This window comes from Sminthopsis crassicaudata, chromosome 4, assembly GCF_048593235.1.
Source record: "Sminthopsis crassicaudata isolate SCR6 chromosome 4, ASM4859323v1, whole genome shotgun sequence".
In the NCBI taxonomy this organism is placed as follows: Eukaryota; Metazoa; Chordata; class Mammalia; order Dasyuromorphia; family Dasyuridae; genus Sminthopsis; species Sminthopsis crassicaudata.
In genome coordinates this window covers 122,549,610-122,564,829 of record NC_133620.1, presented here as the reverse complement: position 1 = coordinate 122,564,829, position 15,220 = coordinate 122,549,610, and the positions used below count along the sequence as shown (strand labels likewise).

Sequence of the window (15,220 nt, the reverse complement as noted above, 5' to 3'; positions counted from 1 at the left end):
AAATTATAAAGAATCCTTAATTTACATGACTGGCTTACACCTCATTTTCCAAGGATTAAAATATACTGTAAAATCAAGGAAAGTTTGTATCTCTATGTCTTTATATTAATATTGGTTATTATTTTGGTATCCCCAAAAGTTTTGTTTGCCATTTAGCTAGTAGTACCATCTGAGGTGTAACTCTTTTGAAAAGAACCTGTTACAGAATCCAAAATGTCAAAAGGACTTTTCTGAAAAATAAAGTATGAGTTTTAAAATGAACTTGTGTAAAATCTAAATATTCTCATAGAAGAGTTTTAATAATAGAATATCTTGTTTTCATTTTCCCCATAACATTCCCTCTTTTTCCTGCATTTTTAATACCATTAATAACTGATGTAGCAATTTTCTTTTAATTAAGATTTTCATGCTGTTTTCCTAAAAGACAAAGTTCCTCATATTTGATTAATTAAATTTGATTGATTGATAGGAATTACTTAGATTGATTTTGAGATTGATAGAGATTGATAAAGATACTTATATTCTTTATTTTATTTATTCCAAAAACTAGTTTTACTAATCATTCTATCCTTTCTCGATCTTAAATTGTGCTTAATTACATACTCATTTTGTTAGAATTTAAAAGTCAGTTTTCCTAGTAGTTTTTAGATCCATGTTTAGCTAACGCTGAGGTGTGAGCTATTGTCATATAATCTCTTTTATAATCATTTTTGTCTGGGACTAGGAAAAGGCGTAATCATTTAATTTGAAGTTTTAACAATATTGTTTTTGTGATTTGCTGATATTAAAATATGATGGTGCTGATATTCAATGGCATTTGAGGAGTGGCTTCCATATTTTGGTTATGATGATTTTTTGGGAAACAAATAGGTGTCACAGAGGATATATGTCCTCTGTGACACCTATATATATATATATATATATATATATATATATATGTTGCTGCTGCTCATATATATATATATGTATATATATATATATGTGTGTGTGTGTGTGTGTGTGTGTGTGTGTGTGTGTGTGGATAGGTCTTAATCTGCATCGTTGGTAGAAACTCCCACATCACCAAAATCTGTTAGAGAATTAAAATGTAAAAAGGGTTTTTAAAGTATTTTCAGCCAGACCTCAATAAAGTATGAAGAAGGGGGAGTTTTTTGTTTGTTTTATCATACTACATATCTAGAAGTTGACATTTAAAATTTTACTATTAACAATTTCATTAATAATTGAGTTTAATGGCAATTTCAACATTATACTATTTCACTATCATTAAAAGGATTATTAAACCAATAGTTTTATTCAGGTTAATGTGAACTGCTATATCCAATTAGGTAAATTCCTTCACTCTCTTGAAATTAAAATGAAGATATTTTTTTTCTTCTTGATGTTTGTATAGTCTGACAATTGAATAATATTTGAACATTCCTCTCTATATTTTAATGTAATAGAACCAAGTGATCAGATATCATATGTTAAGTTTAACAATATAAACTTGAATTAACCATAGCAATATGCAACTTGTAAATGTTTGCAAAAAATGTATTTTAACATGTATTTTTTGCCTTTCTGGGATTCAGTTTCCTTAACTGTAAAAAAAAAAAAAAAAAAAAAAAAAAAAAGAGTTGGACTAGATGACCTGAAAGGGCCTTCTTTATAACTTCTATATCTTTTAGCCTATAAATAATGACATCATTTTAAAGTGTGTGTGTGTGTGTGTGTGTGTGTGTGTGTGTGTGTATTTCATATATCCTGAAGCTTCAAGTTCAAGAAATATAATCTGAATAAAGTCATCTTTTGGCTATGTGTTGTCTAAGATCCAAAGGGAGAGGACCAGAATCCCCCCCAAAATTTTGGAGACTGACTGAAGACTGAAATTTATATGGTGTTAAAGTGGTATTAAAAAGACAAAGGATATGATCAAAAGTTGAAAAAGTGTTACAAAAAGAGGGTAAATTGTTCCAGATAGTAGCTCTGCTTCTCACGATTTATTTTTAGCAATTATAGGTATGAGTGTATATCCACATACTTGATTCCAAATAGAGCTTGATTTCTGATTTTTAGAGTGAATTTTTATGTTTAAATAGTAACATAAAGGAAATATATCTCTGATTTCTCATCTTAGTTAGGTTTTACCAAAAATATGCTTGAGTTTTTAAAATCTTCTGTGATTGGAATTAATACAATCACCTAATAATTTTATGTAATTGGAAAGCAACTTGTATGTGGAGAGGAATATATGTATGAGAAATAAAACCTTAGTGAAGTTGTCCTAATATCAAAAAGTTTTAGAGGTGAATGGGACCTTAGAGAGATAATTTAACCCAACTGCATCTTACAGAGGACGAAACAGCAAGAGAGGCCATAATCACATACCTAATAAAAGGCAATGCTTAGATTAGAAAGACTTCTTATTCTAAATTTGTTGTTGTTGTTGTTTCTGTTGCTGTTGTTGCTGTTGGTGTTCTGGCACATCATACCACTTAAAATTTTTAAGTTGATCTATTTTTAAGTTATTGCACAATTTCTTATAAATAAAAAAATTGTGCTATCCCAAAAGATTTTTGAGTCACCCAGTATTTATTAACAAAATGCCAAAAAGCATCAGTATTTAGAATTTTAGAGTAGAAGTCATGTAACCTACTTTCCAATCTCAGCTGTTTAACACTCAGCTTGATGTACACTTGGGGAAGTCACTTTTTAACCTCATTTAATGCAGTGTGAAATTTTTTGTAATTTTCTTCCTCAGTGCTATTGATTTTTCTATCAACAGAAACATATGCAATAAAAATTATGATTATGAGACTAAAGTTTGAAAGATTATTTGAAATTATCTAAAATTATTTACCACTGTCCTGCCTCACTGATTTTAATCTGGTATGTTGTTTCCGATTTTGGTGTGTATATGTGATATATCTTGATTATGGGCTTCTTATATCTTGTCCTGGGACAGTAGGTTTCACACAAATTAAAGTTAAATCTTTGTTAGTTACAGGATGAAGAACGGAGACGTCAACAACAGTTAGAAGAGATACGGAAACGAGAAGCAGAAGACAGGGCCAGACAGGAAGAAGATCGTCGGCGCCAAGAGGAGGAGCGAGCAAAGCGAGATGCTGAAGAAAAGGTTATGGTCCTCTGAGGGCGGCTAGAAATTACCAACTTAGCCCAAACCTAAGTGTTTGGCCTGGGCAAAGGGAGATAGAGATTACATATCCCTAAGATGCACATGACAAAAACAGGTCCTGGATTCCCAACTTTTATTATTGGACTAAAAACTTTAACCCAGTCTGGCTCCACCTACCTCTCTTCTGAACTTTGTCTCCAAGCTCCTTTATCTCTCTCAAGCACTTGAACTCCAATACTTGATCTGTTCAGCAAGGGGCCTCTGTCTAAAGAATCCATTTAACCTTGGGCTTATAACCCAATATCTGAAACTAACTAGTGTGTTGTTGTAATGGTGATATTTGTTAGATCATTTTTATTTATTGAATATGAAAAAGTTTAATTTGCTGAGTTAACACAATCTTAATGCTGGAGATCTTAATTCTATTCAAAACAACAATGTCTTAAAATTGAAAGAGAAATTTATTTAATTTCAGAATGTTAATCTGCTTAGTTCTTCTCCCCCCCCCCCCAAAAAAAAAAGTTTTTGTTGATTTCCAGATATTAACTGTTTCCCTCAAACAACCCTTTCCTTTGAATTACATTTTAAAATAGTAAAGAATTTTAACAGATATTCTCAGGAAACGGGAATCTTACATTGTTCAGATTTTGGTTTCTTTGCATCTTGTGCTCTTATGAGTGCGCTTTATTTTAAAATAAATATTTCTTCCTTTCGCTGAGGCCCTTTGATGTAAGAGAGGTTCTAACCACCACATTTTGCACTGTTCGGTTTGTTCTAAGATCACTGCTTGTTGCTGTATGTGATTTTGGAGAAGCTGTTTTCTTTGTCTCTTTTCTTCTAAGACGCCTCTGATTCTCACAACTCCATGTGAGGAAAACTCAATTATCTGTGATCATTCACCATTTCTTCATTGGTACAATGAAGTATATTAGTAGGAAATACAAAATAAAGTAATTCTCAGGAAATAGTTTGTCAAAATGGAATCTCTTAAAATATGAAGCAGTCAAAAACTAAAATCATTGGAACAGTCATTTAAAAGAGAGTTGGAGAAAATGCCATAAGGAACCATACTTGTTATATTGAAATAGGTGATTCATATCCGTTATATGCCTTCACTCTCTCTTAACATTTATGATAAATATTTTTGTGGTAGATCCAAACAGCTTGTGGGATATTCTCAAAGAGCAAGCATTCAAGACTAGTTCTTATAATCAATTTATATTTGTAAATGGAAACTGATGGTCATATAAGAACTACAGACCAAAAGAATTCAGACTTGCAAAACCAGAATCAAGTCAGCATTCTGAAGATTTGTGGTCTTGTGCTATCCATGGAATTCCTTTTTTTTGGCTGTTTTCAATTCATTGCTAACTTGACTATCTTGTATACTTCAAGATTTAAAAAAAAAAAAAAAAGGCTTCAGTAAAACTTATACAACTACCAAGAGCTTCATCTGCTTTAGGTACAAAGGGGTAATAGTCTAGAAGAGATTTGCCAAAAGATAGTCTATAGTTTTAGTTACAGAATATTGCACAATCAGAGAGGAAGCATTAGGACAAATTATGTTGACTAAGACTTTGGCTTTGATTTTTGAATATGCATCCTCTAGCTTCCTTAAATATGTTGACTGCAATTGTATTTTAGCAACTATTACTACATTTGATTATGGACCAGTGAAACTGGGAGTTGGAAGTATGTTATACTGAAGTTGTCCAAAATTAATGGCTTTGCTTTGTCATAGAAAAAGATTGTCATTTGTTGGTTAGAATAAAGTTTCCTTGTGTCATGCAATTATATCTGCTTGTGAGGTACTGTATCTCAAAAACCATCTGAAATTTTGCTAGAAAGTAACTTGCATCTTGGTTAAGTAAACGATGGCAGCTAGTGAATACTAACTGAGTTTCTCCTAGAATGTTGTTAGAATAGCTTGTCTATTTTATAATATTGACAGATAGCAAACTAACTTATTAGTGATAGCTTAAAATGTATAGGTGTAATACTGAATTTGATTTCTCTAGGAATATTTTGCCATGTGAGGATAAGATAAAATGCTTTGGTGCATTATTTCCTCAACTTGAGTCTGTTAGCTCCTAGAGATAACTACTGTTTATTAGGGATGAGAAGAGGGTATTATTAATACATTAAAGGGAACATCAGAGATTGACATATATTTTTTGAGAGATAATCTGTTTAGGTATTTAGAAATCGAAACATTTTTCTATGCCATGAAAGGAGAAGACAGGCATAAAGAAATGAAAAAGAGAACTATAAGTTTTATTCCTGTGCCAAAGGAATCCCAGAGTCTTTAGTAAAAATGAGTTTGGAAAGTGTTGTTTTTTCAATATCTAGGACTAAAAAGTTTTCCAAGCTAAAGGATACAACTTTTGTTTCAAAAATAATCTAAACACTCCTTCCCTTTTTCACCTTCACTTGTCCTTCTTTGAAACTTTTGTCAATCTTTTAAGAAAATGTGCTATTATAATTTTAATTGTGAAAATAGCTAATTTCATTAACACACACTGTCAATTACAGTCTGTGCAGATGTATGTCAAAAAATGTATCATGTGTGTCAACATATTCAAATTTCTTGTTCTGTTGCTATTGATGCTAACTTTCATTGTCTGTCTATTAGGGGAGTATGTTAAGTTTTGAAATATGAATTAAGAATTGTGGAAAGCATGTGTTGTTTACTTGGGGGTGGGGGGCAATATGCCTTTTCAATTCACTTTTTTTTTTTTTTTTTCTATTAAATGTCCTTTGAAAAACAGGAGGTAAGCCAGATGTCTTAGTTTTAAGAAATGTTATTTCCAAAAAATAGTTGTAAATCTGAATTTACTTGGGCTTCATGGAAAATAGCTTAAGTGTCAATGCCTCCTAAAATGTCATTTATTAGAGCTTTAAATATATAGCCTATTTTATAGGAGTTTTTTTCCTCTTTAAGTTGTTTTGGGCTTTTTTATTTTGTATTTACAACAGCAGGTAAGTTAATATTTATGCTTCAGTTAGAAATGTTCTCTTGCAAATGAATAGAAGAACAAGAGTGATGGGGCTAGATGTGACTCTGATGAGTCTTTCAGTACTCCCCAGAAATGTAGAAACTTATATTTCAGAGAACAAAGATCTCCATGATGATCTGATAATTTTTTTTTTTTAATTAACGTGTTAGTAATTAATATTACTAAATGGATTTAGTTTGGATGGTTTAAAAAATGCCCTGTGAGGCCATAGTTGGGTCTAATTCCTGTTTCTTCCTTGTCTAATCTTCTCGCCTTTGTTTATTCCCGCCTACAGAGGCGACAGGAGGAAGGGTATTACAACCGTTTGGAGGCTGAAAGACGCCGACAGCATGACGAGGCAGAGAGGAGGCTACTGGAGCCTGACGAGCCTGGTCTGTACAGACCGCCGCTTCCACGGGACTATGAACTCCCACCCCCTCCCCCTTCATCTAACGCTCCTCCTCCCCCACCTCAACGAAACACCTCTTACCTCAAAACACAGGTCCTCTCCCCTGACACGGTATACACTGCCAAGTTTGTTGCATACAATGAGGAGGAGGAGGAGGAGGAGGAGGACTCCAGGCTAGCAGGTCAGGATAAGTACTCCTGCACGAGAAAATCTTACGGGGACTTCCCTCCTGCCGCCCTTAAGCCACAGCAGCCCTGCTGTCAGCCGCGCCCAGTCTCCGATGGCATCTATCTTTCCAACTCATTCCAGCCACCCTCGGTCAATGCCAACAGTACTGCTTACAAAACAGGCCAGCCCCCTCCCCCACCAAAAAAACCAAGTTTCTACCATCCCAGCAAGTCAAAAGGTAGAGATAAGAAACAAAACGGAAAGACAAATCCTCTTCCTTTCTACATATTTGGAAATCTCTGCATACTTCCCACTGTGATAATGTAGATATAGATGATCACTTATTTTGTGATTTTGATTTCACCTGATCACTGATCTCCGCATGGTGAATTTTCTTTTTCACAAATGTTTCAATTCTATCCAATTCCTTTTATGCTTTAAAAAATTCACATCTTTGATCAAATGAAGACAATCTTTCTCAATTATTCCATAATCTGTTTGAAGTACTGTTGGTCTTGGCTTTCATTCTTTATCTCTAAATAATTCTGATAGTTGGTGAAATGAGCACCTTTTTCATGCATTTTGTGACATATATACTTTCTGTAGTACTTTTTTGCTAGTACTGCAAGCATTTGTATTAAGGCTTTTATTACTTCACTCAAGGTAGAAGAACTCTTCATTCTGACTGAAATGCCAGGTACATTCGATTTATGAGTGACTCTTGTATGTTTTTGAAAACTGGTACATAAAACAGTTCCCTGGGATTTCCTTGGTTAGGTATACAGTAGTCTATCCCAACCCCAATGCAGGCTACTTCATGACAAGGGAAATCAGAAAACCTCTTCCTCATTGAAATGTTTTTCTTTCATTTCTTTCAATGACTGGTCATTTTTCACATTATTTCATTTTACTCTTAGTGTATCACAGGAAAAATCAGAAGATCTTACTAGAGACATAGTTGTATTTACTGTAACACATATAGTTGACTGTAGAATACTACGATACTTCTGACTGTACCAAGACTTGGGAAGCTCTCAGAAACACAAAGTTTAAAGAAAAATTTTAAATATTTTATATTCAAAATAGTGTGAAGGATTGACATCAGTTATTTAGTCTGGTTTTATTACCTAAAGGAAATTGGGATTCTGGTGATAAATATAAATAATTTTTCCATGTAAAGTTTTATGAAATTTTTCTGAACAGCACAATGCATTGGGACCCAATATAAAGCTTCTCATGAAGCTAAAGAATTAACTTCACTATTAAGAAATTTATTTCTGCTTTTAGTCAGTATGAAGGATATAGCCACAATGACTGTGGCTTCTACTAATGTAAATCAGTTTTGGACAAATTCATCCTGAATTTTTCAGATTGGTACTTGGATACTATCCGAGGATTCAAAATGTAGTCAAAATGAATTTTCAAGTATTTAAACTTTCTTGTGAATTTTGAAACTTCTGCATATATCATTCATATAAACATATACATATATACGATAATAGTTTAAATAAGAACATTAGATTTATCAAATTAGAAACAAAATTATGACCTTTATTAATACCACAGATTAAATTGGAGTTTTGGTACCATTTAAGGAATATTGTAGTTAGATTTCTCCTTTTAATCCTCTTAGCTTTTAATCATACCACTAATCTTTATTTTATTTCACACTTAAAATATCACTTAGGGGTAGGTTATGCCCTGCATCTCAGGTTGCTCAAGCTTCTATGAAGACTCTCTTTGTAAAGTACAATTGCTTGCCCTAACTGCAGAATGTCATGTGCATCCACCTTATCACCTCTCCATCTCACTAATGGCTGTTACATTGCAGATCTCTGCAGCTGTCTTTGTCTGTTGTTTGTGCACACTTTGCCAAAGCATGCTTCTGCAACTTGCATTCAGTTCCTTCCACTGGGTGTAGTTTATTATCTCTAAAAATTGTATTATGCTAAGTACAGAATCACTTTATATATTCACCTTAGAACATAATATGAGTCATTAACATGGAACCTGGAAGTATTTTTTTTTTTTTTTAAATTGCCATTTCTATCAGTGGAAGAAACCAACATTGCTTCTCAATCAAGACTCATAAGACATAATGCAGTATTCTGAGAAAGAAGTTACTTATTGAAATAAATTGGAACGGTGATATTGGCATGGTATTCTTGACAAATTGTTTAAATTTGAGATACCTGACTTCAGTTGGTTTTGAAAATGTAGAACTTCATATTGGATTGAGTTTTTTGAGTCTTTGATGAGAATGGTTCAGCTATCTTGGTATCAGCTATTCTTGATGAACTGAACTAAATCAGAAATAAAGATGCAGTGCTAGAAAAACTGGAAATTGCAGAACTGAATTTTTTACTCAAAATACTTTGGATAAGAGGAACCAATTAGTGTTCTGGCAAACTGATCTTTTATTTTTAAATAAGAGATACATGTTTAAATTTCTCCATTTTTTTACACAACACATCCAAATCATGATAAATTTGACATCAATGAAAAAAAATTTGGTGAGCTATTTAATCTGATATTTAATACCCCTCTTTCTTTTTTAATGTTTATTATTATTATTATTATTATTATTTTTTTTTTTTTTTTTTTTTTTTTTTTTTGTGCTGAAGCGGTTGGGGTTAAGTGACTTGCCCAGGGTCACACAGCTAGGAAGTATTAAGTGTCTGAAATCAAATTTGAATGCAGGTCCTCCTGACTACAGGGCTGGTGCTCTATCCACTGCACCACCTAGCTGCCCTTAAATTTAATACCCATTATGAATGCTGGATGTCTCAAATGTAGGTTATGCAGGAGTGATATTTTACAAAGCCTTGCCATTGTTTTCTTTTTCCTAATGTAGTTCTGGTATTGAATAGTTGTGTTGAGATACAGATACATACATATGTATATGACATATACTTACATACATGCAGAAAGATCCCAAAGCCCATCAGAGGCGTACTATAAGAATTTATGGCCAGCACTTAATACCAAAATTAAAAATACATGAGGTTGCTTCTCACAAATAGCCAGTTTTTAAAAGAACTCTTTGGATGTGATACTTTCATTGTTCACATCATCAAAACATGTAAATTTGCAAACCATGTTCCATGGACTATTCAAACGGGCCATGTTCAGTAATTCCAAGATCTGGTTATTTCTGAAGCATTGCATCTTTATTATAAAAATATAAATTTTTTGGCAATAATGTATATTTCTTAACCCTGTCACACGTGTTTGTTTATCTCTCTCTCTTTCTGTGTTTATTTGTAAAAGGATCAAACTCTTACACTGGGTCTACTGGAGCAGTTGTTGGCGTCCATGAGGTTTATAGGGATCCAAGAGAGAAAAGATCTAAAAGGTGAAGTATAATAGTTTTCCCAAAAAGGAAATTTCTTTTGTGTCATTGAGTATGTCCTTGAAATTTTCTCCCTTTATTTTTGTAAAGCTGACTGACTGAAATTTAAAATGTATTAATATATCTTATTATAAATGATACCTGCTATTCTTTTTATCAAGCTACTACTGCCTTTTACGTATGTATTGTAATATGGCAAAAGGGGTTTTGGGGGTACTTTTGTTTTATTCATGTAAACATTTTCCTAAATTATATATTGACTTAGGCAATATTGGCAAATAATTTTAGACAAATCTCATATCAGACTCCCCAAAGTTCTCTGGGAGAGTAAGTAGACAGTAATAGTTCATTTACTCTAGAGGATTCTAACTAGTTAGCATCCAGATAACATTGCCCCTGATGTGTGCTAACCTGAAAACAAGTAGTATTAATGTCATTGTCAAAAAAAAACTAGCTTTTGTTAAGTGTTAAATTGTCTCAAAAAGACAACTATCTCTTGTAAAGTGCCTACTATTTGTCAGGTACATAGGGATGCAAAGAAAGAAGGTAATAACAGTCCCAACTCTGAGGGAGCTCACAGTCTAATGGGGGAAATAATATGGGAGCAACTTGTGTACAAAGAAACTACTGATATGTTGAGTTGGGTGTAGAACTTATGAAAAGGATTAAGAAGTACAGGGAAAGGCTTCTTGCAGAAGGTGGAACCTTAGCTGAGGTTTGATTGAAGTCAAGAAAGCCAGGCTATAGAGAGGAAAAGGAGAGAAATCAGGTGTGAGGAACAGGCAGCAAAAATGCCTAGGGGCTGGACATGGAATGTCCTGAGTGAGAAGACTCAGAGGCCAGTGCCCTGCATGGCAGTGTGTGGAAGCAAGATTTAACAACAGACAGCAAGCAACCAGGTTATGTAGGGCTTGAACAGGCCTGGACTAATGTTGTCTTTTTTTTTTTTTTTTTTTTAAGTCATGTTCTCTTGCCACCTGGCAAGAAAGGTCTACTTAGATTTAATCAGGAAAGTCATAGATAGCATCCCTCTAAAAGGAGGCTTTCTTGGCCATTCACTCAAAAGTCTTTTGGAATGTTATAATCATATCATAATAAAAAAATATCCTTCAGTTAAGCCTTTTAACATTTCAGGATTTACCTAGTTGTTAAAAATGAGTTACTTGACTTCTTCAAAGAAGAAATCCTTATTTAATTCATATTTACTTTGAGATTGGAGTGAAAAAGTAATAAAGAGCAATAAAATATATCTTTCTGGTTTTTTTTTTTTTTCTTTCCATAGACCTAAATACAGCCTTTAATAGTCTTTGTTAGGATCATTTCCCCACTGCAATAAAAACAAAAATTCTTGAAAAATTTGAAATTCCACATGCTTCCCAGAATTTAAATTCTTACCTATGATATTAAGAACTGAACCATTTTGATAAGTGCCCAAAGCTTAATATTATTTTTCTTCCATTTTAGCCAAGATGCAGATTTACCCGGAGTTTCTGGAGCCCCTGAAAATTTGACATTCAAGGAACGTCAGCGTCTCTTTTCTCAGGGCCAAGATGTATCCAATAAAGTAAAGGCTTCTAGGAAATTAACAGAACTGGAAAATGAACTGAATACAAAATAAGAGGGGGTGGGAGGGAATACAGGAGTGGGGGAGGCAGGCACCTTATTGGATATAGCTGGAATTTCTCCAAATAAATAGGATTTATAAGAGTAGAAATGGAGGAGTCTTATTTTCTGTAAATTAATTTTGTGATTCCGCTCTTTCTTAAATTGTTAATTGAGGTTTAGAGATGTTGCAGTACATGGAAGATTGATTATTTACCAAGACTCCTGTGGTTTATACTGTAAAAGCACTGTAAAATTATATTTTAATGATAAGCATCACATGAAGGTAACTTTTTTTTTTTTTAAGAGGGAATAATTTTTCATCCTGCCCTCTTCTGAACCTGAACATGTAGCATACGTCAAAGGTTCTGTTTTTTGGTCTTTTACAACACTGTTTTTAGCTGCTGAGCAGAGGGAGAGAGAAAATAGCTTGAACTACCCACTGTGCACTGTCTGTTGAAACTTATACATTGTTTTACAGGAGAATTTGTCTCTGATTTGATTTTATCTCAGAAGAGATAACCTGCTAGTATTTAATGTATATCACATGCTATTTATGAGCTGCTACCTAGCATTTTCTCTTGGTTGTGTATAAAGAATACCAACTAGGGCATCCTCAGCCCTTAATAGTCATTATTCTCTATGGTAATTTAAAATAAGTCCATTTAAAGCAAAATGAATGCACACCTGAGAAATCATTCCACCTCATGTCAAAGCAAATTACCTCTGATGAATACAAAATGAAGATAGTCGCTTGGAATATATATATATTTTTTAATGTCAGAGTAGTTTTAGAATAAGAAAGAAATGGGTAAGTTGCCTTCATGGTGTTCTCACTCAAAGCTTAGGACCAAATTTTTTTGGTTTTAATTGAGTACTCTACGGGATATATATAGTAGATGACAAGCATCAGTGTGCTTCCAGTAGCTAGGAATAAACAAGAAGGGAAGATTAAAGTGTAAAATTTCAAGCCCCCACTATTGTTGGAAAAAGTAAAAATTATGTAAATGAAATAGATTTTGTGTTTCCAGAAAACCATCACATATCTCACATATGAGAAGGAAGTAATTTTAAGTAATGTGTCCTTTAATGTACTGTAATATCAGAAATAAGACAGACTATGGCAGTTCAAGCTATTTTTTCACACAATGATAGCCATATTTAATTTTAAATTGTTATTGTATTTCATCACTGTCATTTCTTCAGCTATGGGTCATATAGCTGATGTTGGGGATGAGGAGTTTTGTTTTTCAGTGTGTGGTGTTAAATGATATATATTGTTGTGATTCCAAGCAAATTCTATGTGACATAACCCTGATACGGGTTTTATATGATTTTTCTGTACCATATTGTTTTCTTATAAATATATATTAGGGGGAAATGCACACTTTCATATTTAAAGGGTAGAGATTTTCACTGCCTTAGGGGGAGAAAATCACTTTTAATAAGAGTTGTATGATACATGAAAATGAATGAAATATTTGGGTGTAAATATTTTTTACATCTTTCAATATCTTATTTTAAAGTGTGCTTTTGCCGTTTCAACTGTTCAATATGAAGTAAGAAAGTAAACTGGTTCAAAGTGTTTATGAAGGATTTGCATGCTTCTCCTGTCAGAACATCAGGAAAAGCAAGCCCCTCCCAAATATCTTGAGAACACTAGCAGCCTAACAGTGACTAAAAATTCAGCACTTTTCTTAAGGAACAATTAAATGCTATGGATGAATTGACATATTTTCTCCTAGTACCTAAAAAAGGATAGTGAAAACACAACAAAATCACCATAGAAATGTCTGTTTATACATACTATAATATTATATGTAAGTATGTATGTATCTAGAAACCATGAATGGATTAATTAAAAGTGGATTTGGCCATCATTGGGCATTCAAATAAAATGTGAATATATGTAAAAGTGCTTTTCATAATTGTTTTATTTGCATTATTATGGAAAAAGACATCAAAACTGCTGTAGTTTCCCATTTCTACTGTATTTCACTTGCAACCTATTTTTAATAAACTTTGTATGTATTTAAGTGTTTGGTTTTTTATTAAATTTAGATTCTATTAAGAGTTTATGTCCCAGGGCAGCTAGGTGGCGCAGTGGATAGAGCACCAGCCTTGAATTCAGGAGGACCCGAGTTTAAACGTGGTCTCAGACACTTAATACTTCCCAACTGTGTGACCCTGGGCAAGTCACTTAACCCCAGGGGCGGGGAGAATGGAAAGCCTGATTGGATCCATGATAATCAGTTTCATGGTTGTTATAAAAGTTTCTCCTCTTGATAAATGATGATTCTTCAAAATGGTCTGACCTTGAAATACCATCATTCTTTCTGATTGGTCCATGCCGGAGGTCATCAATGTAATTCTGCCTTTCTATAGCATGTCCTCGACATCTATTGAACAGTTTATGTCCCAAAAGCCTTTTGGCAATTCTTTGTTGAATACTAAAGTGCTATCACAGTGTATATAATAGCTAATATTTGTGTGAAAAATATTCTACATAATTTTTCATTTAGTTCTCAAAACTATGATAGAAGAACCCTGAGCAAATTCCTGTTTTTAAAAAATTAGTAAACTGAGGCCCAGAGAAGCTTTGATTTACTTATGATTCAGTCAAACTCCATAAACATTACTTACTATAATAAATTCTGGGAATACAAAAGTAAAGAAGGCATTTTTTTTTTTTTTTTTTTCAGGAAGCAGCAAGGGATGGAGGTAGGGGCAAGATAGAGGTAGAAAGAAAATATTAATAAATTTCAGGTAGAAATACACTTAATAGAATTGACTTTTGGCAACGATTCTGGAAAGATAACAGGATAGTAAGAAAATTTCAAACCACTCCTTTCCCCCCCCCCCAAAAAAAAACCCACCAAATTTGTGCCTTTGGGGCAAACATAGACTAGTGTGAAAAACAAAGACTACTTGGGTTGGAGTAGGGATCCTGGAACAACTCAATGACTACAGAAGAATGACCCCACACTGGGTAAAGTGCAAACACCTCCATGCTAAAACCACAGAAACAGCAAGTTGGGAAGCCTTGGGCTAATTAGGTTCTGAACTTTCCCTCAGTATAGAAAATAGGGATCTGAATCCTGGAAGACTGAGGAAACCTCAGCTAATTAAGTACACCAGGCCCAATTATGAGACAGTCCTAGGTGAGAAGGAACTGGCACATCCAAATGAGTACAGGGGCAGTGATGCAGAGATGCTGCTGGCTGCAGGCACTTGCAGGAGGATGGAGATTTTGATTTGGGTTCTAACTCAGGGGAAAAGTTGAAGTGACTTCAGTCCCCTTGAATCTAGAATCAGAGGAGTTAACAGGCAAAGAGGAAAGAGTCCAACCATAGAAAGTTACTATGAGATTACGGAAGATCAGGATTCATCTTCAAAGGAGGATAGTCAAGTCAAAAAAAAAAAAAAAAAAAGTAATGTTAAATGATTACCTGCCCCAAAAGGATTTATAGAAGAACTTTGAAAAGACTTTAAAAATCAAGGGAGAGATTGAGAAACAGCTGAAAAAAATAAAGGAACCATTCAAGTAAAATAAGGTAAAGGGGGGAAAAATTAAC

At 33.6% G+C, this 15,220-nt stretch overlaps 1 protein-coding gene across 1 annotated transcript in view; it reads left to right on the top strand.

The window, feature by feature from the left end:
* AFDN (afadin, adherens junction formation factor) overlaps window positions 1-13,681 on the top strand; it is a 149,525-nt gene extending 135,844 nt beyond the window's left edge. The window contains 4 exon segments of the mRNA XM_074309306.1: window positions 2,984-3,118; window positions 6,410-6,704; window positions 9,962-10,046; window positions 11,508-13,681. Of these exon segments, the coding sequence (XP_074165407.1) occupies window positions 2,984-3,118; window positions 6,410-6,704; window positions 9,962-10,046; window positions 11,508-11,661 (669 nt within the window). The 3' untranslated portion in view covers window positions 11,662-13,681.
* The last annotated feature ends 1,539 nt before the right edge of the window (window positions 13,682-15,220 follow it).